General features: G+C 52.1%; 1 protein-coding gene across 1 annotated transcript; it reads right to left on the bottom strand.

Annotated features, from left to right (window-relative positions):
- Nucleotides 1-404: 404 nt before the first annotated feature.
- ING5 (inhibitor of growth family member 5) lies at nucleotides 405-24239 on the bottom strand. The gene is made up of 8 exons (XM_081241744.1): nucleotides 24169-24239; nucleotides 21750-21821; nucleotides 18808-18974; nucleotides 17602-17713; nucleotides 17343-17436; nucleotides 6349-6484; nucleotides 6141-6202; nucleotides 405-4588 (listed from the first exon to the last, which is right to left on the bottom strand). The coding sequence occupies exons 1-8, from the start codon at nucleotides 24203-24205 to the stop codon at nucleotides 4546-4548; spliced, it is 723 nt and encodes a 240-aa protein (XP_081097870.1). The 5' UTR covers nucleotides 24206-24239; the 3' UTR covers nucleotides 405-4545.
- Nucleotides 24240-25159: the final 920 nt, after the last annotated feature.

The following is a 25159-nucleotide window of genomic DNA, read 5'->3' as shown; positions in this document are numbered from 1 at the left end:
GGCAGACAGGAGGGATGCTCTGTGGGATGCTAGGATGACGATCGTGGCCCGGGGACTGCAGAGAGCGAGCGTGTGTACCTGGCCCAAGGCAGGGCCGTGTCGGTGTGCTGCCAGCTTGGCCAAGTATCAACAGAACAAAGATTCTGGTGGTCCCTGCATATTAGCACTGGCCAGGTCAACAACTACCTGCCACCTGCCAAGAGCGTACGTTCTGCTCTGGTAACCATGCCCTATCAGGAACAGCAGCTGCAGCGGGGGTCTCACCTACATCTTCAGTAAACCATACTCCTTAAGACCCGCCCACCTCTTCACAGGTAAGTTAATGGGGTGTGCTAGGAACATCAGCCCTGACCTTCCCGTCAAGGAGACATCCTGCCTTTGGATTATGCCCTGGCAGGGAGAGGACACTCCAGGCCGTACACCTGCCCCTTCCTACCGTGACGACCCTTGCTCCACAGGTCAACGTGGCCATCCTGCCAGCCATTACGTCTATTTCAATGACACACTCAGGCACTGGGAAGATAACCACAGAGGGGCCTGTGGACCCATCCAGACAAACGTGACCTAACCACCTGCTTGCCGTGGGCCCGCACTTTGACCAGACCAATGGCATCCTGGACCTCTGGGAATCAGCAACAGTGCAGATGAGCACCCCAGCCCCCAAACAAAGAGCTGGTGCCTCCTTTTCCCAGGCAGGCAGCCCTGGTGTGCACGGGGCAAGATGGTGCAGGGAGAGGAAAGTCACAGACCTTGCTCCAGAGCCGAAGGCTCCCCTCCAGCCAAGGACCCGAGTCTGTGAACCAGGCTTCATCTGGAAAATGGTTGCCTGGCTGTGCTCTCCCAACCCACTGTGACCAGGTTGGGTTTCTGGACCCTGACTGTTAACACTCGTCAAGGGAACATCCTAAGAGTTGTTTAGTTCCCACAGGGCATTGGCGCCCAAGCAGGCCTAGAGGGTGAAACTTCTGTTCCAAAGGAAGCGCCTTAAGCCTCTAGAAAGTAACCCACAGCACTCTAACCACTTATCTTTCTTGTGAGCTTGGGGACCAACTTGTGACGCCACGACACAGCTGAGGCCCAAGGCTGTCCACCAAGGTGCGGCCGGGAATCCTGCCCAGGCCCGTGGCAGTGACACACCCTCTCTGGTCCACTGCACGTCCCCTTCAAAATGCCACATAGGATGTACTTCTCATCTCCGGACAGGATGTTGAAGTTTTATCGTTTCCTGAAAGGATGCATTCTCAAATGTTTGTTCCAAAAAATACTTTATTCATTAAACAATATATCCATAATCTATAACATGATCCAAAAATACAGATATACATCTTTACATTATTTAATAAAAAGATTTACAATATTATCTTTCCTTTACAAAGAGAACATCAATAATAATTCCTTGAAAATACAATGTAACATTCGTGTTAAAGCTGCATCATTTTGGATGAGATGTGGTATGTTGAACACCACAAATACACACTAGGAAGGAACTTCACAGAACTCTCTCCTGAACGAGAACATTTTTCTTAGATGTCCCATTTTAAAATTCCTCTCGACACAGGTAATGAAGACCAACCACTGTTCACTAAAACTTGAGGAGAGCCTGAAACCTTCCACGCTGTGACAAGTGTCCCAGCCCCGCACCGGGGCAGGCCCTGGCTGTGGCCACACGGGGAAGCTGCTCTTCAGACAGCGTTACTGCTCGAAGCAGTCCTCGCCAAGGGCTGCCAGCGACGGGTCAGGAGGCAGGACTGACACACAGCTGGCCACTGTCCCCACACCCCCCTGCAACTCCCTCGCACCCACCCCGTCACTGCTGCCTGGGGCTGTGTCTGGCGTCTGCTGCCCTGGGCAGATGGGAAGCCACCCAGCTCACGTGGCCCTGCCAGCACCAGGTTCACGTCCACCTGCTTGGGGGCCCAGCCTGCAGTGGGGACAGTCACACAGGCCTTGGTGTATGCGTCCCAGCCACGAGCCCCACGAGCTTGGCCACAGAGGCAGGGGGCTCAGTTTAACACCTGCTTTTATTGGTGCAGCATGTGTTCTCCTGCAGGAAAACGAGAGGATGTTTCTCCAACTGCTGACAGATAAGACGGCACTGGAAACAAGGGAACGACTCTGCTTCTCCTCTGCACGAGAAACCTCTTCCCTCACAAGTAAGCCCCATGGCCACACAGGGCTGGCACTCTCGCTCGCTCAGAAATACTGCGACGGCCCAGGGCAGCCTCCACCTCAGCGAGGGTCGGGCGGGGCTCCAGAGCAGCCTCCAGCATCAGCCCCAGAGCCCGGCAAGCATCCTGGTGAAGGCGGCGGGCCTCAGACAACAGCGTGAGCGGCGTGGGCTCCAGCCGACCCCTCGGGCCAGGACATTCCCAACCACACGGCCACCAAGTGTCTTCTGTCACAGGCAGCACTGGCGTTCGGGGAGGCCAAACAATGCTCCAGGGACTCTTTCTACTCATGTTTTCCGTTTTCTCCTAAGCTACGTGCATATTATTTTGGTGATATTACTGTAACCAGCAAAAAGTAAACACTAGAAACGTATAAGCACAGAAACTTTAAAAAAAAAAAAAAAAGGGTCCACACGTGGGATGTTACACAGTGACAAGCAGGATGGTACCATCAGACTTTAAACAAAAGCTTATGACAGAGAAGTCGGTCATCCTTCCTGAGAAAACACCGCGGCCTCAGGAAACCAGGTGAGAATCCCAACTGAATCAGCCAGCAACCCACATCCACAAACACCATCGCTTTCCCGCAATAACAGCGGGTGTGAAGTGTTCACAGATGCAGTGCAAATATTAAATTAGCTTCTAAAGAATCACCACAAGCTTATTGTACTTACCTATCTTCTCCACAAAAACTGGTAAAAGAGTGAAGAAAAAATTTTTTCCACATTTATTCCCCACAATCCTTAAACACCTGTGTTAAAAACCTAAGTTATTAAATACCAACGCCCCTGGGTTTCTAGCCAATGCTGAGACTGAGGGTGCTGACAGCACTCGTCCGGACACGGCCCCCCTTCTCTGGGGCAGCAGAAGGGCATCGGTTCCAGAAAGCCGTGTGGGGACAAGCTGCAGCAGCGGCCGACCCCCTACCCCACCCCCAGCCCAAGACTGGACAGGCCACACGTGCTGAACCGACCTGCCCACAGTCATCTGGGATCAAGTGCCACTCCGTCAGCTCCCTCCAGAAAGGACAGAGTCGGACACGGGGCGCAGGCGAAGCCCCACTGGGAAGCTCAGACGCAGACCCCAGCCAGAGCCCGCTTTCGTCTGCTGAATATTAACTAACTCTGCGGGGAGTGGCCCCGACTAGGACACAGCCTCACAGGGTCCCTTCTGCTTTCTTTCCTCTCCTTGGTGAATATCAGAAAATAGGAGGGGCATCTACAGTAACAAGGCCTCAGGAGGAAGCGGGTGTATCATTCCAGACGGCCTTCCTTCTAGAGAAAACAAGGTTCTTCGAAATTGGGAATCTCAGCCTCACGTCTGTCTCATGGACTTCTGGCCTGAAGACAGAAGCAGGTATCCCCTTCCGTAAATGCACGCCGGAGGCTCTCAAGTCCGAGGACACCTGCAGAAGTCACGCTTTATGGACCATCATCACACACGAAATCAACACACCAAAGGTATGCAATCTCCCCCAACTATTACCAAAAAGACGGTTCAAAGTCGGTTTGGTGAATGCTGTTTAAAGAGAAAGGACACTCTAGTTTCCTAGCTTCATCCAGAACTGCTATTGTGGCACAAGAAATTCACAAATCACATCACATGTCTCCTCGATCTAAGCTGCTCATCTGCTGTACAAATAAACAGGTTTCAAATCGGCCCCTTAGCAGCCTGGACTCACTTCATATTCACACAGACCACTATCTTCATGCTACCACAATAATTCATCTTCACAGTAAAAACGCCAGGAATTCCCAGGGAAACAGAACATCAGCCCGTCTGCTGGGCCGTCTCTTATCGTTCACTAATGGAGAGCCGTTTACTCCAGAAAGTAAACCCCTCATGGAGGGAAGCGGGAGTCCAGACGAAAAGGCAGTGCACAGCGAAGCTGAGACCCCTGCCTGCCGCGGGGAGAGCCGGCCCTTCCCAGGCTCGTCACCAGGCTCCACATGCACCGCTCTCAGTGAGGGTCAGAGGTGCCTGAAGTGGTGCCGGGCTCTCGGGGAGCAGCCCCGGGAAACCACAGACAGATGACCACGGCTCACACCTCCAGCTGCAAAGCGATGGCAGTGTACCAGGCACATACGCCCCTCGAAGTCCTGGGGCCACTCGCTGTGACCGCCATGTTTGGGGACAGGGGTCTGTACGAAAAGTTATGAGAATGTAGTCACTGTGGTAAGTCCCCTAGGGTCACTCCTCTGGGCAACAGGGCTCAGGTGGCTTCTTGTTTGTTTTAGGAAATATCCAGAATTACAACTGGCCATTGAGTTATTAAATATCATTGGAAACAAGGTAGTTTTAAAATGATGATAAAAGATTGCGACGTGAATGAAGGGACGTATTAACGTGCTCTTCGGGTCCGGGCGTCCGCCTCTTCCTACTTCTTCCTCCTCCTTTCCTGAACACACCGGGGACAGAACCTGTGATGAGAAAGGCACAGTGAGGGGCCCTGTGCACGTGGGCGGCCAGACCCCGTTTCCAGGATGGCTGGGCGCTGCCGAAACGGCACCAGGACAGAGACCCACAAACGCAGAGAGCGCAGCCTTCCCATGGGGGAAAACCCCCCACGTGGGCCATTCCATCCAGCATGTCTGTTCTGAGGTCGGTGGATAAGATATGGGTCAGCGAGCAGCATGGTGTTTACACACGAGCATTCCTCTGGATCAAGCTCCTGGGTCCTCTCTGCGCGATGACAGCGCCACTGGGACCAAACTGGAGGTGAGCAGTCGGGCGGGGCCCCTTAACCGGGCAGGAGCAGACCCCCGCCCGCCCCGTGGGGCTGAGTGGGCCCTGGTGACCCTGGGAGAGCAGGTTCCAGAGCCAGAGACACAGGGGGCTGCTCTTGGTCCCTCCTGGGCCCTGGCAGCCCCGTAACAGAAGGGAGGCAGCTGATCCCGTGTGATGCAGCTGCTCCGGCCCCGGCCACCAGCACCTGGTCCAGGCCAGCGAGTGAGCCCGGCCCTGCCGGGCCCTGGGGTGGAGGGCAACGCTGCACCAGCGAGCACGGCGTGCAGACTCCCAGACACGGGCTCAGGTCTCAGACCTAGGCGGGAAGCAGCCTGCTCTCTGCCATCTCCCAGGGGAGCCCAGGGAAGCCGGGAGTTAAACAGCGGGCGGGCTGGGGCCGCGCCCTGGCTTCCCAGCCGGCTCTGCATGTCCCGCCCTGTTCCCAGCAAGTGGTGGGCAGACCCTCTCCTCCCAGAAGGAAATGATTTTCCAGTGCCTACTAGACTCTTAAACCCAGAAGTCCCACAAACAACTCGAACCCACCACGTCCAAGTCAAACTCAAATTGCCCTCCCCGCCTCCTGTTCCCGGGACTTCACTTCAGCGCAGGTCAGCAAAACCAGATTTCTATGCACACTAAAGCTGCCGCTGCCCACTGAACACAGGACAGAATAGACGGCGCCATGACCCACGGCACGTCTTCTCGATGGAACGGAAAGCCCGCGGCACTGAGGGTGCCTGGCCTGCGCCCGGCCAAGACCTGGTAATGTTCTTCGTCTTTCGTCAGAGCTCCCTGGGGAAGGACTCCTCATTCTCTGTGTGCATCTGTAATCATCTCTGCCTCACTCAAGAGTCAGAATGGCCATGGTTTGGGGGAACAAGAAGTGCAGGTCACCCTTGACCAAGGCAGGGGTTGGAGCGCCAACTCTTTGCACAGTTGAAAACCACATATAACTTATAGTCGGCTGGCCACACCCGTGGTTCCTCCACACCCGCAGATCCAGCCCATTGGGATTCACGGAGCACGGCAGTATTTACCATTGAAAAATATCCGCATCTAAGCGGTTCAAACCCATGTTGCTCACGGGTCCCTACATTATGCAAACGTAATAAAAGCCTCGACCCCGCGTGAGGTGGGTGGGTGTCCCCTGCAGCTCGGCCCCGGGGACCATGACCAGCGGCAGCAGGCAGGCCCTCGGCCCAGCTGCTCACCCAGTTCTCCAGGAAAGCGGGCGCCCATACTGACCATTTTCCTTTGGGCTTCGTGGTCAGGTCCACACAGGCGAAGTGAAACCACTCGATGGGGCACTGAAAGGCGAAGGAGGAGGTGGTCAGCCCCGCGCTCCGGGTGCCACCTGCCCTGAGGGCACCACCTGCCCCGAGGGCACCACCCACCCTGAGGGCGCCACCCGCCCAGAGGGTGCCACCCCAGGCCCCAGCAAGGCCCCACTCACGTCCGGGTTGTCACAGCCGATCATCTCCCCGTAGGACACCTGGTGGCACAGGCAGTAGGTGGGCTCGTTCGGGTCCACGGGCATGTCCAGCACGTCAGAGGGATGCACCGACAGGATGGTATCGGTGAACTCAGACCTGCGGGGAAACGACAGCGGTGAGCGGGGGAGTGGGGGGGACAAGCTGCCCCGGATGGCGCCAGACAAGGCCGTGCACGAAGGCGTGGGAGGGTGTCGGGGGGAGGCGCTCACCACTCAGTGTCCAGACCAGTCCCCCCGGGGACAGGAACCGTGCCCGGCCCCGGCCCCCCGCCCAATGGTGCCTGCTCCCCAAGCTCCTCCCCCAGCCTGCATCAGCACCCCCAGCTTCCCGCGGCATCTCCCCCCCCAGCCTCCCGCGGCATCTCCCCGGCCGGGGCAGGCACACGTCACCACCACCAGTGGACACCTGGCAACATCCGAGAACCCACCTGAGCCCATCCAGGCAGCCCAGGTGTCTGAGCAGCCCTGACTCCGCCAGCTCGCCCTGCACCTCCCCCACAAGAAGGGCCACCGCCTTGCCGCGAGAGCCACAGGAGCCCCTGCCCCCGTCGCCCTGCCCTGGCCCTAACCCCCAGGAGCCCACCACCACCCACCCAGCTGCCCACTGTCAGCAGGGCCGCCCTCACCTGCCCACGCCAGGGAAGCGACCTGTCACCCTGCACCCCCCAGCTGCCCTCTGGGCTCCACCCACAGCCCAGCCAGACCCCTGCACTGTCCACACTGCCCTCCGATCCGCTGCCTGTAGCTCTGCAGCTGCACACAGGGGAGGGCTCGTGGAATCGACTCTCATGCGTTTCGTTATTTAAAACAAAAACCGCGAGCTCAGGCTGGTGTAGACAGACAGTACGTTCCCACCAGTACAGAAAGAAAACCCTCCCTCCCCCACCCCCAAAATAAAAAGTACAGGTGCAGATTCAAATGTGTACTTGCTAACCAAACACAGCAAGTCACACGAGGGACACGGCAAAGGGAAAGCTAAGACACGGCGGCCGCCGGGCGATCTGAATATACTGACCGGGGTGAAACGAAGAAAATCTGGTCCCCAAAGGGATTCACTGCTCACGTGCTCCCTGTGCACCAGGGTCTAGAAACACGCTGTGCCTTTGCCACCTGCCTCCCGGCCCAGCGAGGCGCCCCGGCCGCACACCGTCCCTGACACAGGTACGCGCGGTGCCCGTGCAGCTGCCACCCAGGGCCCTCCCTGTGTGGGCTCTGCTCTCCGTCTCTGGGGACGTCATGGAAAAGTGTCCCGGCCCCTGTGCTTTCAAACTGCTTCAGGCACAGCCGCGAGCAGACCTTCGGGCTGGGGCGCTGTGTCACCGCCCGCGGGGTGGGGTCCTGTCCTGCCACCAGGGGCCTCCCTCCCAGGCGCCCCCCGGGAAACCAGTGCAAAGCCCCGCGGCAGCCACCCACCAGCGGACTCGAGCCTCTCCTGCGGTGCTTCCCGCCTCCGGCACAGATCTCGCCTCATCTGCTCCGTGCGTTCTGCTTGAGGCTCGACCACGCTGCACAGTTCCAGCTGCAGCGCAACCTGCGCCCGTCACCCCGGGTTCAAGGGCACTGGCCGGGTGCGTGGCAGGAGGAGAGGCTGCAGGGCTTGTGGGGACCCCCCCAGCGAGGACCCCCCCAGCCAGCAAGCAGGCCTGGGACCCCGCACCACCGCCCCTCCAGTCTGACCTGGAAGGGGCTCCGGGGTGGGAGGGTAGAGGGAAGCGGCCAGGAGGTCACGGGGGCCGAGCCCACCCCTGGGGCAGAGGCCAGGGCGATCCCCCAGGCAGCAGTGCTGCCCCTCGCTCCGGACCCCGGGACGTGGTGGGCACCCTTCACCAGCCACCCCAGGGAGCCCCCCACGCTTCGCCCCCCACGCGCATCCCAGGCGCTTCAGGACACGGCCCCCGACAGGCACGGCTACTCATCCTCAGGAGGAATGGCCCTGCGTCCGCACACAGATCCTGCCTGGCTCACGGGCCGTACAGACGGCAAGGACGCACCCGAGGTCTGGCGCTCGCCATTCGGGTGGCCCCCCTGCCTGGCCCCGCAGGGTGACAGGACCTTCCTCTGACTCTGGAACTGCAGCATCACCCCAAGGCAGGCCGTGAAGCCACAGCGCCAGCAGACGGAGGACACTGGCCCGCACCCGGCCCGCGGGTGTCCTGTCCTCTCCAGACACCGCCCCGGCCCCGTCCTGCCCCAACGGCCCCCGGGGACAGGGTGCCCCTGGTCACACGGCAGAGCAGGCCTTCAGGGCGGGCCTCAGCACCCCCGGCCCCCTCTGTCTGTAAACTGGGGCAGTCACAGCACCTCTGCCCAGGGTGGCCGTGGAGAGGAAACAGTTCACGTGGAAGCGCCAGGTCCAGCCCGACTTACCGAGGGCTCTGCCAATGTCACCACCCGACTACCCCTTCTCACCTGCCACTGCTGCGGCCAGCGCTACGAACAGCAGCCAGCGACACGCACGCCAGCCCCCTCCGTGAGGGGAAAGCTACGGGCCTGGCGGGCTCCAGCGCATCCGCAGAGACACGGTGAGACACCCAGGCCATGCCCGAGGTCTGAGACACGGCCAGGCACGCACCCGTCGGGGAGGCTCCCGCTGCACCAGGGAGCCAGGGTCTTGCCCCTCCAAGGGGACTGACGGAGAGGAAGGGACCCAGGAGAACACCTGCTCGTCCCCAGAGGAGGCCGGCGTGCCTCCGGGCCCTAAGCAGGAAGGAGCAGAAAGGCGCGGAACACTGCTGCCATCACGTGGAAGACAAACCCGACACACTGCGGAGGTCCTACGTCAAAGACACTGGACAGCTGTGGAGTGACACAGGCCAGATGCCCTAGGGCTGAGGAAGGGGCAGCAGCCGAGGGAGCAGGCCATCCATCTCCCGTGCTCAGCCGAGGCCCGGAGGCCCACTGGGGACCACACCGACTCTGCAGGACCCTGCACACACCGCCGTGACCCTACAGTCCATTTACTGACCCTGGGGCCAGAGGCTGCAGAGTGACATCCTTGGTCTCTGAGCAGCCAGCCTCCTCCTCCAGACCTCCGCAGGAAGGCCTCCGCAGGAAGGAAAGCCAAGCACTGCCCACAGATAGCCACTGGGGCAGCAAAACAGACGCTCTGGCTTCTCCGTCAGGAGCCGGGAGGCCTCCTGCCACCTTCGCCACCCTGCCCCAAGCCTGCTCCATCTGCCTGGACCAAAGAAGGGCAAGCCATTCTGGGGGAGCGCAGGAACTTCCCTCTCCACGTGCCTCCAAGGCCAGACAACGAGACAAGTACATGACGTGAAAAAGCAGGAGTGGTAACCAGAGGAAAGTGGACAGACAGAAGCAGATGCAGAGACGACCCAGGTGTTAAAATTAGCAGAGAAGGGCTTTAAACACACGTTATGAAGAAAAGGTAAATAAGAGAGATGAAAATATGGAGATTTTTCAAAAAGGAACTAAAATCCATAAAAAAGGAATCAAATGGGTGTTCCAGAATGAAGACTACAGCACGCGGACTTACAGTTGACCCTTGACCAAGGCGGTTTGAAGTGCGTGAGCCCCACTTACACACAGGTTTTCTTCAGCGAGTACATGGTACAGCACTACACGACCCGTGGTTGGATGAACCCTCGGATGTGGCTGACTGTAAGGTGATACATGGACTTCCAACTGCACGGAGGGCTGGCGCCCCAAGCCCCACATTGTTCAAGGGTCACCTGTAACGTTTATGGTCTCATCCGTCTGCAACAGACACAGCCTAACTGTTCCCACACAGTCAACAAACATCCCCATAAGGCAGATGCTTTCAATCGTCTCTGACACAGGTCTCATGGCCCAGCATTAAATGTCCTGCCAGATCTACAAAACCGGCTTCAGTTAGAACACACACAGGTCGATGCATTCCCCAGAATCACCCTGCAGAGCAAACAAGAAGGAGATGCACTGTCTAAATGCTCAACAAAGAGGCTCTCACAAGGGTTCACATCTCATCAGCAACATCCAGACTCTGGAGAATGCTACAAGCCAAACAGCGCAGGTCCTTCAAGAAGGAAAATTATGAAGAAAAGAAAGGGATGGAGAAAAACTTACACATTAAAGAAACTTTACCTTAAAAAAGACCCTGACGAAATAACAGGTACTGAACTGCCCTCCTACTATGAACAAGTAGAAAACTGGACAAGATACCTGAAGTAGGAGTTTCCAGGCACTACACAGAAGGCAGCACAGGACAGTGATCCTGAGAAGGTAAACAAGCCAGGTGAGACCTACGACCTTCTCAGCTTTCTGCCTGGAGGCACTTTCCACACGCCAGTCCTTAGAGAGGAGCAAAGCCTGCATGTCTAGAAGGAGGGAAAAACCAAAGCTCAGGGAGGGTGAGGCTGCTGGAACTTGGGGGCAGGGTGCTGGAAAGGAGGAAGCTAGAGAGAGTACACTCGGGAAATCTGCAAACAGATCCATTTGAGTTTTTAGCTAAAGATTAAGCTGCCTGTGCACAGAGTGACAATCCACAAGGCCAGGCAGAGAATACCAGGGACCCGTGAGCTGAACAATTCCCAGAGCTCACACGCAGCCTGGGCAACATTCAAGTTCCAACTAGCCAGAATGGAGAGACCTCGTCAAACACCAAATACATTCAGAGGAGAACCCAGAAGGGTCACACCTTAGCAGGAGGGTTTAACCAACCCTAGAGTAAAGGCTACTCTAACCTAGCGGTTGGCAAAATACAGCCTGCAGTTGGCTGCCTTTTCCACAAATAAAGTGTTAATGAAACACAGTCACATCATTCATCTACATATTTTCTGTGGATGCTTTCAATATTAAACAGCAGAGTTGAGTGGTCACAACAGAGACAATATGGCCTACAAGCCTAAAATATTTACTATCTGGCATATTAAGAAAAAGGTTTTTTTTAACCAACGTTAAAAATGTGCCTACAAAGGATCAAGCTGCTCCATAGGTGATTAAACTAGTGACAAAAATTTAAATGAATTTTTTAAATTCAACACCCACTAAACAAAGACAACAAAATCCTGATATTCAACCACAAAACACTGACACTGTCTTAACAATGAGTCAAAAATTACTAGATGGGGGCTTCCCTGGTGTTGCAGTCATTAAGAATCTGCCTGCCAATGCAGGGGACACAGATTCGAGGTGTGGTCCGGGAAGATCCCACATGCCACGGAGCAACTAAGCATGTGAGCCACAACTACTGAGCCTGCGCTCTAGAACCCGCAAGCCACAACTACTGAAGCCCACATGCCTAGTGCCCGTGCTCTGCAACAAGAGAAGCCACCGCAATGAGAAGCCTATGTACCACAACAAAGAGTAGCCCCCGCTCGCAGCAACTAGAGAAAGCCCACAAGCAGCAACAAAGACCCAATGCAGCCAAAAATAAAATAAATTAAATAAATTAAAAAATTTTTTAAATGCTAGATGGACTTCCCTGGTGGCACAGTGGTTAAGAATCCACCTGCCAATGCAGGGGACACGGCTTCAAGCCCTGGTCCGGGAAGATCCCACATGCTGCAGAGCAACTAAGCCCATACGCCACAACTACTGAGCCTGTGCACCACAACTACTGAAGCTCGTGCGCCTAGAGCCCATGCTCCGCAACAAGAGAAGCCACCACAATGAGAAGCCCATGCACCGCAACAAAGAGTAGCCCCCGCTCGCCGCAACCAGAGAAATCCCGTGTGCAGCAACGAAGACCCAATGCAGCCAAAAATGAATTAATTTAAAATAAAATTACTAGACATGTGAAGGAGGAGGAAAATGTGATTTACAACCAGAGAAAAAGCAGTCAACAGAAACAGACCTGCCAAACTCATCAAAATGTATGCATTAAATATATACTGTTCTTTGTATATCAATCATACCTTAATAAAGCGGCTTTAAAAAAAAAAAAAAGAAATAGACCTGGAAATGACACAGAATCAGAAGAGGAAGTTTTTAAAAAAGCTGTTGTAAAATGATATATTCAAAGATATAAAGGAAAATATATGTGTAATAACAGAAATGGCAGGTATATAAAAAAAGAAACAGAATTTCCTGATAAGAAATTTCTTAAATCAAAGATTCACTGAAGGAGACTAAGATTAAATAAGACAACAAGGAAGAAAAGACTTGAAGATAAAGTAATAGAAACTATCCAAATGGGAGCGTAGAAAGAAAATTTCTGACAAAATAATAAGCAGAGCCAGTGATCTGTAGGAAAATATCAAGCTAACACACATATATGATTGGAGTCCCATAAAAAGGACAAAAGAGAGCAGAAAAAAAATTTTGAAACACTGGCTGAAAAATTACAAATTTGATGCAAACTATAAACTAACAGTTCCCAGAAGCTCAATGAGCTCCAAACAGAAAACACACAAAAAACACATATGAGGACACATCATAATTAAGTTGTTAAAAATCAAGTTGCTGTGGACTTCCCTGGTGGAGCAGTGGTTGAGAATCCGCCTGCCAATGCAGGGGACACGGATTCGAGCCCTGGTCCAGGAAGATCCCACACGCCATGAAGCAACTAAGCCCTGCGCCACAACTACTGAGCCTGCGCTCTGGAGCCCGCGAGCTGCAACTACTGAGCCTGCATGCTGCAACTACTGAAGCCCGTGCGCCTAGAGCCCATGCTCCACAACAAGAGAAGCCACCACAGTAAGAAGCTGCGCACCGCAACGAAGAGCAGCCCCCGCTCGCCACAACTAGAGAAAGCCCGTGTGCAGCAATGAAGACCCAACACAGCCAAAAATAAATAAAACAAATAAATTTTTTTAAAAATCAAGTTGCTAAATGGAAACCTTAGAAGCAGCAAAAATAAATAAAGCCACTTATACACAGAAGAACAAAGATAAGAATTACCACGAATTTCTCATCAGAATCAATGCAAGATGGAAAACAACAGGACATCTTTAGTGATGAAAGAAAAAAAGGAAGTCAACCTAAAACTTTATATCCAACAAGAATATCCTTCAAAGATGGAAATGAAATAAAGATATTTTCAAAGAAACAAAAAAAGAAAATTCGTAAAATAGATAGCTAGTGGGAAGCAGCCGCATAGCACAGGGAGATCAGCTTGGTGCTTTGTGACCACCTAGAGGGCTAGGATAGGGAGGGTGGAACGGAGGGAGACGCAAGAGGGAAGAGATATGGGAACATATGTATATGTATAACTGATTCACTTTGTTATAAAGCAGAAACTAATACACCATTGTAAAGCAATTATACTCCAATAAACATGTAAAAAAAACCAAAACAAAACAGAAAATTCATCACCATTAGCAAACCTGCACTGTAAAAAATGTTAAAGAAAGTTCTTCAGGGGGCTTCCCTGGTGGCGCAGTGATTAAGAATCCGCCTGCCAATGCAGGGGACACGGGTTCAAGTCCTGGTCCGGGAAGATCCCACATGCCGCGGAGTAACTATGCCCGTGTGCCACAACTACTGAGCCTGCGCTCTATAGAGCCCGCGAGCCACAACTACTGAGCCTGTGTGCCACAACTCCTGAAGCCCATGTGCCTAGAGCCTGTGCTCCGCAACAAGAGAAGTCACAACAATGAGACGCCCACACACCACAATGAAGAGTAGCCCCCGCTCGCCACAGCTAGAGAAAGCCCGTGCACATCAACAAAGACCCAACACAGCCAAAAATAAATAAATAAGTAAATCAATTAATTAAATAAATTAAAAAAAAAAAAAAAGTTCTTCAGGCAGAAGAGAAATGATACCAGATGGAAATCTGCATTTATATATAATGAAGGGCATTGGAAATGGTAAATATATGGACTAACTATAAAACTTTTTCTCATATTTTAAAATGTGTTTAAGATAAGCAATGATTTAGACCTAAAACAATAACAACAATATATTCAGAGACTTATGTCATATGTAGAAGTAAAATTTTTGATAATAGCACAAAGGACAGGAGGCAGAAAACAAAAGAATACCCATGTAGGCTCTTACATTAAACATGAAATAGTATAATATTATTTGAAATTCTATGTGATAAGTTAATGAAACAGGGTGTACACACTGGAATAGTCCTTAAAATGGAATACTGAGGAAATTCCCTGGTGGTCCAATGGTTAGGACACAGCACTTTCACTGCTGGGGACCTGGTTAGATCAGGGAACTAAGATCCCGCAAGCCACGCTGCACAGCCAAAAAACAAACAAACAAACAAACAAAAAATAAATAAATAAATAAAATGAAAACTAAGACTTCTTTGAGATACCATTCACACCCACTTAAAAAAAATTGGAATACTGAAAAAATACATGATTAATTCAAAAGAAGACAGGAAAAGAACAGATGGGACAAGGCGACAACTAATAGCAAGATAGTAAATTTAAGTCCAACCATATCACTAATTACATTAAATCTGAATAGTCTAAATAGTGCAATGAAAAGAAGGAAATTTTCAGACTAGATAAAAAAGCAACACTCAATTATTTGCTGCTTTCAAGAAACTCACTCTAAATACAAAAACACAAATGTGGTGAAAGTAAAAGAATGAAAAAGGGAAAAAACACACCATGTAAAAACTCACTGTAAGACACCTGGAATGGCTATAGTAATATTAGACAAAACAGACTTCAAAACAAAGAATATTATGAAGGACAACAAAATATGTAATGATAAAGGAGTCAATTATTTTTAAAAAACCTAAATGTGTATGTACTTCCAAATAACAGAGCTTCAAAATATATGAAGCAGAAACTCACAGAGCAGGAGGAGAAATAGACAAATCCATGTCCAGAGTTGGTGGTCTCAACACTCTTCTCTCAGTAATTTATACAAGTAAACAGAGTATCTATCAGGATACATAAAACTTGAACAGTGCGGTCAACCAAGTTATATAACTGACATCTACCCAACAACAGTAAGATACACATTGCTTTCAAGTATATATGGAACATTCAGAAAATAGACCATAAACCATAACCCAAAACTTAATCACTTTCAGATGACTTCAATTACAGAAGTTCTCTGATCACAGCAAAATTAAATTAGAAATTGAAATTAGAAAGTTACCTGGAAAATCTCAAATTAGTTGGAAGCTGAGAAACATACTTCTACATAAGCTACGGGTCAAAGAAAAATCACAAAAGAAAATTTTAAATATTTTGAATGGAATAAAAATAAAAACATAACATACCAAAATTTGTGTGATGCAGCTAAAATAGTAATTAGAAGAAAGTTTATAGCTTTAAATATTTATATTAGAAAAGAAGGGAAGTATGAAAATCAATGATCTAAGCTACTTCCACATTAAAAAGCTAGAAAAAGAAAAGCAAAGTAAATCCAGGCTAAGTAGAAGGACAGAAAGAATACAGATATTAGCAGAAATAAGTGCAATAGAAGACAAACAGTAGAGAAAAAAATTAAAATCAATGAAACCAAAAGCTAGTTTTCTGAAAAGATCAAGGCAAAATGAGAGAAGACATAAATCATCAATTTCAGGTCTAAAAGAGTGAGCATCAGTACAGAACCTACAACATCAGAAGAATAATAAAGTAATATTATGAATAACTTGATGTCAATAAATGTGACAACTTATATGAAACAACAAATTCCTTGAAAGATGTAGATTACCAAAACTGACTCAAAAAGAAATAGAAAGGTTGACTAGTTCTATAACTTTTTGTTGTTGTTGTTGCAGTACGCGGGCCTCTCACCACTGTGGCCTCTCCCACCGCAGAGCGCAGGCTCCGGACGCGCAGGCTCAGCGGCCACGGCTCACGGGCCCAGCCGCTCCATGGCATGTGGGATCTTCCCGGACCGGGGCATGAACCCGCGTCCCCTGCATCGGCAGGCGGACTCTCAAACACTGCGCCACCAGGGAAGCCCTAGTTCTATAACTTTAAAGAAGTTGAATACAACATCAAACTGTATACTTAAAATGAGAACATTTTATTGTTATGTAAATTATTCCTTAATGAAGTTAATCTAAAAGGTTAAAAAAAAAGAAAGCAACAAGACTAAACTATAGGGTCCAGGAGTGCACGTGTCAGGGACAAAACTACAAAGAAAGAATGGAAGTGAACACCCTGTCTGTCTGGGTCGTGTGTATCCGGGGTTGAGGAAGTGGTGATTCTGACGGGGCACAGGGAAGGGCCCCCCAGGGAGCGTTAGTCACAGACCAGGCAATGATTACAAGGATGTGCCTCTTACAGTAATTCGTTAAACTACACGTTTGTTGTGTGGTCTTCTGCATCTGTGCATTACTTTACAATACAAAGACACTATTTGGGGTTTTTTTTTTAAAGATAAAAGTTTAAACACCAGGTTTAAGAACCAAAACTTTTCTTTTGTCGAAAACTAACTCTTCTGAGCTCTCCCCATAACTGTCAAAATCATCTCTACAGAAGCCACTTGGCATTTTAGCATCTTCTATGAAGCAATGTTACACTATCTTGGAGGATGAAGCATCACATTCATATTCTATGAAGCTATCTTGGGGGGTAGGGGGTAGCAAGTGAGAGAGTGCTTTAAATGAAATATTCTGAAGTTCAAGTTAAATGACGTGGATATTTAATAAATGCAGTCACACAATTTAAAAATGAATACATCTAAAACATGTATTTATATATAAAATGATCAACAGATGTGGATTCAACTACTAGGAAATGGCTTAGCTTGAACCGCACCAAACATCACCGTGTCTCTTAAGAGGCAGGGCACGCAGTGACTAAGAGAACAGGTTCTGGAGTCAGACCGCCTGTTGCAAACCCAGGAGCTCTGAAGCCTCGGTCTCCACAACTGCAACACTGCTCCCTCAAGTTGCTGTGAGGACCAACTGACCCAACACGGGCAAAGCAGGAAGAGCTGCAGCACACCCGGCACGGGTAAAGCACAAAGAGCAACAGCACACCTCGCACAGGTAAGCACTTCCTCAGCCTTAGCAGTCACCAGTGTTTCCATCCTGAGCAAATACCAATGGTGTTCTTCAGGGAAAAAGAGAAAAAAGCACCTCTCACCCTCCTTTATGCTTCTTCTTCTTTGGGGTGTCTTCTTCTGAGGTCCTCCTGCCACGACCCCGGGAGCCCCTCTTTTCTTTCTGACCTCGACCTTCTGAAACAATAAAGACCACAACTTTGTTCACAGATTTCACTGAGGCAGGACAAGATTTACCCAAATATGATATTTACCATAATGTGCCTAATACACTTATCAGACAAAATTCTTCAAAACTCCATAGTTAACAATAACAAAATGAAGAAAAATTAACAGACTTGCTTTTTAGCCCCCGTCCTCCAGAGCTTTCGAAGTCACTGCCCTCCATCTTGTCCTTCAGGTCCGCCTCGAAGCGAGCCAGGTCCGCATCAAGCCTCCGGATGTGCTTATCCACCTACACAGAAGGATGCTCACACATTCCGTTCGAAACTCAGAGCAAAACGCCTCAGGGTCACAAATGCTCCTGATGTCAAGCAGAAAGCACTGTCTGGCCCTTAAATTGAGTCTAGAAGTAACAACACTCTGCTAGAACAAGGCCTGCTATTTCCAGCTTGATGCAAGAGTCTTTTTTCTCCATCAACAGAATAAATCCTACTCAGGGAAAACACCTTGAAGGCAGGCAACAATGAGAAACAGAGCCATAAGATGCAATGAAGTAAAGGGCCGAGGACCTTGGATACTAGGTCCTGACGTAAAATGTGAAGAGCTATAGGTTCATCAACAGAAAATGACTGTTGAAGACGGAGTTCAGGATGGAGCTGGAAGGAAGGACCGTACAGGACAACTGCCCGTGACAGAGGGGATGCTCCTGTAGCTACAAGGACGTCACGAGACACAGCACCAGCTGGCTGGTGACAGCCGCCCCACACCGTCCATCACGGCCCCCGACTGGAAATGAACCACAGTCCTAAGCTTCATTACACGTCAGAGAGAAAACGGACTATCTTAAGGACGTTGATCACAGCTAACTCCTTGGAAGACAGGCTGATTACTCGAAGGATTTAGCACTTTGGAGCATCAAAGTCCCAAACAAGGGGATTCTTTCTCAAACACAACTGATTTCAGGCTTTAAAAAAATCACTGTTTGTTTTATTGGGGGAGGCAAGGACGGGAGCCTCGCTACACGACCTCATGTGCGTCGCAGAACGGCTTTGTGCCACCTTGCAAACCCCGAGAGAAGCGGAATTGAGAGGAAACTGGACAAAACCAATTCTAGGACTTTACCTAAAGCTGACAAAAACAAGCATTAAAAGCATATATAAATGAACAAGCAAAACGGGCACAGGACACAAGACCGCAGTAATGGTCCCAGGACGAGGACTCCTCCAATGTGCACTTTCTCTAGCAGCATCACTCTATCGCAGCCCGGCCTCCACCTCGACGCCCTGTTTCTGAGCAGCCTCCCCCTCGCTGCGTGAAAGGGAAGAGCGTGTCCGCGGGGAGGCCCCCGCCCCCGGGGAGGCCCCCCCACCCCTGCCGCCTCCTCACCATCTCGTAGGTCTGCATGGCCAGCTGCACCTTGTCGTCGCTGTACTCCCTGCACTTGCTGTAGGCGCTCTGGATCTTCTGCAGGTGCTCCACGCGCTGACCCGGAGACAGAGTCTTCACCGTGGAGATATACTCTGCAGCCAGGATGTCGATCTCGGCTTTCTTGTCTGATAGAGTAATGGGCGAAAAGCCAGGACACGCTCACCAGACTGGCAACCAATAAAGCCTGACAACGACAAGTGCCAGCAAAGAAGTGGCTGGCGCAAACTGGCCGCCGGTGGCGGGCACAGCCTTCCCAAACACTTTGGATCAGGGAGACAAGCAGACACCCCGACCAGGGCAGTGCGCCCACGACAGTCCCAACGTATGACGTTGCCCCAGCAAGGGTTCATCGTGCCCTCTTGGACTCTCAAGTTTGAAGAGTCCATTTATTATTGTTTGAATAATAAATGATGTGCTCGCCTTACCTATGACCCGGCAGGCTGCTCTCAGGTACATACCCTAAAGATTTAGAGCCCAGGGTACACATGGGAAAACATTCTTAACTGCAGATAATAGAAAACAACCCAAACGTCCAATCTACAGTAAAACAGATAAATAAGCTATGGTCCATTCACACAACAGAACGCTACCCAGCAACAAAAAAAACGTAACAACATCGGTTAATCCCACAAAAGGTGACACTGGGAGAGAAAAGCAAGACACAAAGAAAAACACACTGTATGATTCCATTGATGTTAAAGGCAAAGACAGACGCAACTCTTAACTCTTTGGTTTAGAGAGGTGAGAAAACCATTCTTGCAGGTGAAAACTCAGGGTGTACCTCTTGGGGAAGGGGGGGCCTGCTCATGAGGATCACACAGGCCCCCAGGCACTAGAGGCTCCATTTCTCCATCTGGGGAGAGGTTCTCCAGGTGCTATTTGCTAAGCAATCTACAAATGTTTATGCTTATTTCTGAATACAAATGCTTTATCTCACCATAAAAGAAATCTCTGTATTCACTAGTCAGGAAGCTGTTCCTTAGTGAAAAACCACAGCTATTCCATCTTGCAAAACATGTGCCCAGCACAATGAGTGAAAAAGTGCCCATACCCAAGCACATTACCATGAAATGTAAAACCTCAGGGATAAAGAGAAAAGCCTAAAAGCTTCTAAATAGGAAAGGGAAAAAAAGATCACATATTCAAAGGATGAGAAACCCAAATGACATCAGACTTCTCAACAGCAACACAGAAGCTGGGAGACAATGCAGCAACGCCTGCCACATTCTGGGGGAAATGCCTGTCAATCTGGAATTCTATACCCAGCCAAACCATTCACTGCTGCATTTTCAGACATGCAATGGTATAAGAAATTTACCCTGCCGTAAATTTCTTTCCGGAAGCTCCCAGAGAAAAGGCTCCTCTGAAACAAACGGGCAAATCAAGAAGCAGTATGTTTACAGCCTAGGAAACAGGGCTCCATGCTGAAGAGGAGCAAAGGGAGAGCCCAGGAAGACCTAGGGCAAGGCGTGCGTGGCAGGCCTGGAAACAGTCGGCCCGGACGGGACCACAGGACAGAGGCTCCAGGAGAGAGGTCTCCATGGAGAGCACACACAGAACTGGCAGGTAACCTGGTGCAGCAGGCACACTGAAAACGAGGAAAACAAAACCAACAAGCAAAGCAATTAAGAACTCCAAGAAAAAGACAGTTACTCCAAACAGGGCATGTGAGCATAGCATATGATAAACTACCGACACAGCAGCCCAGGAAAGAAACAGCATCACTGGACAGCACAGCATCACCACAGTTCAAATTCTAGTCCATTACACCCAGGAGACAGGGGGAGGGAGCTGTGTGCGCGTGAACCGAGCAGGGCACAACTGAAGACGTAAATCTTCACTTTTTGTAATAACTGAATAGATAAAGTCTAAAACCAAAAGGAAATAAAGTAAGAAACAGCAGCAAAAATGAACTGTTTAAGGCTTCCCTGGTGGCACAGAGGTTGAGAGTCCGCCTGCCGATGCAGGGGACACGGGTTCGTGCCCCGGTCCGGGAAGATCCCACATGCCGCAGAACAGCTGGGCCCATGAGCCATGGCCGCTGAGCCTGCGCGTCCAGAGCCTGTGCTCCGCAACGGGAGAGGCCACAACAGTGAGAGGCCCGCGTACCACAAAAAAACAAACAAACAAAAAAAAGAACTGTTTAGAAATAGGGAGTTAAATACCAAAAGATCTAAAAGGACTAACTGTTTAAACTACGTACACATAGTTTGAAAATAGAAAATCTTTTAAAGGAAAGAAAAGGTGACAAATATTTTGACTGCAGAAGGGGATGACGATTATAAAGATGTGACATGGAGACATGTAGGGACGGACATAAGGGACTAAGTTTACTTTAAAGACTCAGCACTACGGGCTTCCCTGGTGGTGCAGTGGTTAAGAATCCACCTGCCAGTGCAGGGGACAGGGGTTCGAGCCCTGGTCCAGGAAGATCCCACACGCCACGGAGCAACAAAGCCCATGTGCCACAACTACTGAGACTGCGCTCTAGAGCCTGTGAGCCACGACTACTGAGCCAACAAGCCACAACTACTGAAGCCCGCATGCTGCAACTACTGAAGCCCGTGTGCCTAGAGCCCATGCTCCACAACAAGAGAAGCCACCGCAATGAGAAGCCCGCGCACCGCAACGAAGAGCAGACCCTGCTCTCCACAACTAGAGAGAAGCCCGCGCGCAGCAACGAAGACCCAACACAGCCAAAAATAAATAAATTAAAAAAAAAAAAGACTCAGCACTCTCTCTGACACACTACCCAACACCTGCGGCCCAGGCTGGACAGCAGCCCCACTGCCCCAGTTCCCTGGAAGACCAGTGCGCCACCCCCAGGATCCCGGTGCTCCGATCCTGGACTTGGGGAGCTGCTCCCCACACCCTGGCTGTTCTGAAAGGTCTAAACCCACCTTCTGTCCTCTGGTCCAGCTCTCGCATCAGCTGGAAGTTCCTCTGAAGCTCACAGGGTAGGTTCTCGATACCTGAAACACAGGCACATGCTTCTCAACAGCAGGACAAAAACCCGCCTTCCAAGCTTCATACTTCAAGGCTACAAACAATAAGCCCACTCTGGCTTCTGTTTCTGTTAGGGTTTGGAGAGAAGAACCAAGGCATCTTTTTTCAGGGACGCGAGCCTAACATTGAAGACAGTGGGGAATCCAGCCCTCCCCTATTTCACACTGGTATCGCTGACGCACTTCAGAACTTGTCAAAAACTCAAGAAGTTAGAGGCGAACAGAGGGCAGAGGGAGGAAGATGCCTGTGCGACTCTCCCACCGCAGACTCCAGGCCACTCCTCCCCTGCAGACGCCTCATCACAGAGAACAAGCCCAAACCCCAGGGTCCTCCTTGCTCTCCCCCTACTCTACTCTGAACTCAGGGCATTGGGCGGTGCCCATCAGGGCTGTGCGGTAGAACTTTATGCCAAGACAGAGCTTCCCGACACAGCACGCACTGGCCACACGGGGCTACTGAACACCTGAAATGGGGCCAATACAACTGAGGGACTGAACTTCTCATTTTACTTGAGTTTATATAAAATCAAACAGACCATGCGGGACAGCACAGGTAAGGACCCTGCCCCACACTGCTCTCCTGTCTGCATGGCCAGGCTCCTGGTCCAGGCCAAGCTCCCCACCTGCCCGCAGCCAGGACGGGCCCCCTCCACAGATGACCGCTCTAAGAGTTCTGTCTAATTGTAAAAAGCTGCTGCTTAAGCTCCAGTGCTTCCCAGCTCATGCAGAGAGTGGCACAGATCCTCCACCCACGGCCTCCAGGCCCACCACGTCCTCCCCGTGGGCTCCCCTGCTGTCCTACCAGGGCTCTCAAGACAGTGCCACCCCTGCACTCTCAGACCTGCTGGGGTCCTTCATGACCTTTAAACTTCTGTGAACTTTTAAAAACTCTCTCTCTCCCATTTGAGAGCCAGTTCCAGGAAAACAGGGATCATGTCTGCTTTCTTGGCACACAACAGGTGCTCAGGGTGTGAGCAGGGGCCTCTGTCCGCAAGCCTTCACATGGGTGTCCCTCACAGGACAGGACTTGTGTTCCTCAGACCCTCCTCCTGGGGCCCCCTGGGCAGGCACTGGGTCAGAGGAGGGCAAGCCACAGCACCCTGAACAGGCACCTGGGTGTAGGTCTCTCCAGTGACGATGGTGGTGAAGCCCCTCCCTCCACGGTGCTCTCCGGCCCAGGACGCTGTGCTCAGGCTGGGCCATGCCTGGGAGGCCCCCTTGGGGAGGGCTGGATCCCCACTGCCTTCCCCGGAGCCGGGGTTCACTCCCTACTCTCAGCAACCTCGGGTGGGGGGGTCTGGGTGCCCAGGCCCGGATGACTGAAAATCCCCAGTGCAGCACAGGGCTCCAAAGCTACCAGGCAAAATCCCCACCAGCCTGCATCCCCAGGCTATGCCCCCGCCAGGGCCAGACTGGACTCAAACGTGGGATCGCCACTCTCCAGTGAGTGACCTTGACAAGCTACTTAGCCTCTGATGCAGCATCACCCCCGCTGTGAAATGCGGCAAATAACCACCTGCTCAGGAGTCCTCTAGAGGGTGCAACCTGTGGGACGCCTCGAGACGTTGGCCCACTGTGATGACCACTGCCTTGAACACCCTACCTGAACGTCTAAGTAGCGCCCCCAACCCCCTGCGCAAAGACAAGTGCCCTCAGAGACCCTCCGCACCATCATGCCTTGCAGATGCACGAACTGAGGTTTGGAAGCGACTCCCCAGGCCATAGCACAAGCAGGCACAGAACCCAGAACCCTCAGGCCCTGGGCCCCCCAAACCCGGCCCAGAGTCCCAGGGGACTGAGACTCAGACCACCGCGGTGGGGGCGGGTCCGGGAATGGGCGGGACGGGACTCGGAGGGGCGGGGCCTAGACAGAGAGGGCGGGGCCTGGGTGGAGAGGGCGGGCCCGACGACGAAGTTGGCGGGGCCTAGTGAATGAGGGGCGGGGCCCAGCCAAGGAAGACGGGTCCTAGGGAGGTGAGAATGGGGCCTATGGGCGAAAGTGGGCGGGGCTGAGCCTGGGAGGGTGGAGCCGAGCCGCGCTGGCCCCGCCCAGCACCCGCTGGCCCCGCCCCGCCATGACGCACCTGGAATTGGCGCGGCCGTGACGGCGGGAGCCCGCGCCGCACCCCCTGCGCCCCTCCCTCGTGGGCCCTCCCGCCCCGCGCGTGCCTCAGCCGTTCCCGCCGCCTCCGGGCCGTCCCGCCGCCCCCACGTGCCCCGGGGTCGGCACTCGGAGCCTAGTGCGCGCGGGGGGGGGCGCGGCGGGGGCGACCCGGCCAGGGCGGTGGGCCTAGGGGGCGCGTGGGGCGCTTACTGTCCAGGTAGTGCTCCAAGTACATGGCGGTCGCCATCTTCGTCCGCGGCCGCGCTCTGGGTCTGCGCGGGCGGTGGCCCCGCGAGAGGCGGAGGCGGGGCCGGCGTGGTCACTATTAATGAGCCCAGCGCGCTGATTGGTCGCCTGCCGGGGCGGGGCGCCGTCTGAACCCGCCCCACGGCTTCCGGTCGGGGCCGCGCGAGGTGTCGCGCGGGAGCTGGGCGGTCCCGGCGCGGCGGGCGGAGCAGGTGTAGGGTCGCAGGGAGGTGGAACGCGTCCCGACCCCTAGGAGGAGCGGCCTCCGGGGCCCCGCGGACCCAGACTCCTGCGATTCCGGGGGTCGGCGGGGGCAGTCGTTCATCACTGAAAATGCACGTTTAAAGGTACACCTTCCTCTGTGAACTCTTCACTAAACCCCAGGCAGATATTTAAGAGTGGAAACACGTTCATTGTTTTGCCAGTTTTATCTTCATTGTAGAAATTCAAACTGTACAGGAATTTACAGTTTCCCAACCTCCCGAAGTTACAGGACTGTGATTATCTTGCTCACCTTTCAATCTAAATGATAGCAGTTTCGGTGCAACCTTTCTGGCCCCATTTAATGCTTGATGTGAAAATGCACACACGCGCGCTCGCGTACATAATTGCACACTACCCACCTTTTTATTGTTTTAAGTAGATAAGTGTTTTTTTTTTTTTTTTTTGCTGTACGCGGGCCTCTCACTGCTGTGGCCTCTCCCGTTGCGGAGCACAGGCTCCGGACACACAGGCTCCGCGGCCATGGCTCGCGGGCCCAGCCGCTCCGCGGCATGTGGGATCTTCCGGGATAGGGGCACGAACCCGTGTCCCCTGCATCGGCAGGCGGACTCTCAACCACTGCGCCACCAGGGAAGCCCGATAAGTGTTTTTTTTAATAGACTTTAGAGCAGTTTTTGGTTTTCAGAAAAATCGAGAAGGAAATATAGAGTTCTTATACACCCCCTCCACACAT

The sequence above is a fragment of the Mesoplodon bidens genome (genome assembly GCF_964165515.1).
Source record: "Mesoplodon bidens genome assembly, chromosome: 8".
In the NCBI taxonomy this organism is placed as follows: domain Eukaryota; kingdom Metazoa; phylum Chordata; class Mammalia; order Artiodactyla; family Ziphiidae; genus Mesoplodon; species Mesoplodon bidens.
This window is presented reverse-complemented; position numbering and strand designations above follow the sequence as displayed.

Excerpts from the sequence above, each read along its gene's own strand:
- ING5 (XM_081241744.1), bottom strand. The coding sequence starts at position 24,205 with ATGGCGACCGCCATGTACTTGGAGCACTACCTGGACA. Across the intron at positions 6,203-6,348 it reads TCGGCTGTGACAACCCGGAC|TGCCCCATCGAGTGGTTTCA; the intron begins GTGAGTGGGGCC and ends TTCGCCTTTCAG. Across the intron at positions 4,589-6,140 it reads ACGAAGCCCAAAGGAAAATG|GTTCTGTCCCCGGTGTGTTC; the intron begins GTCAGTATGGGC and ends TTCTCATCACAG.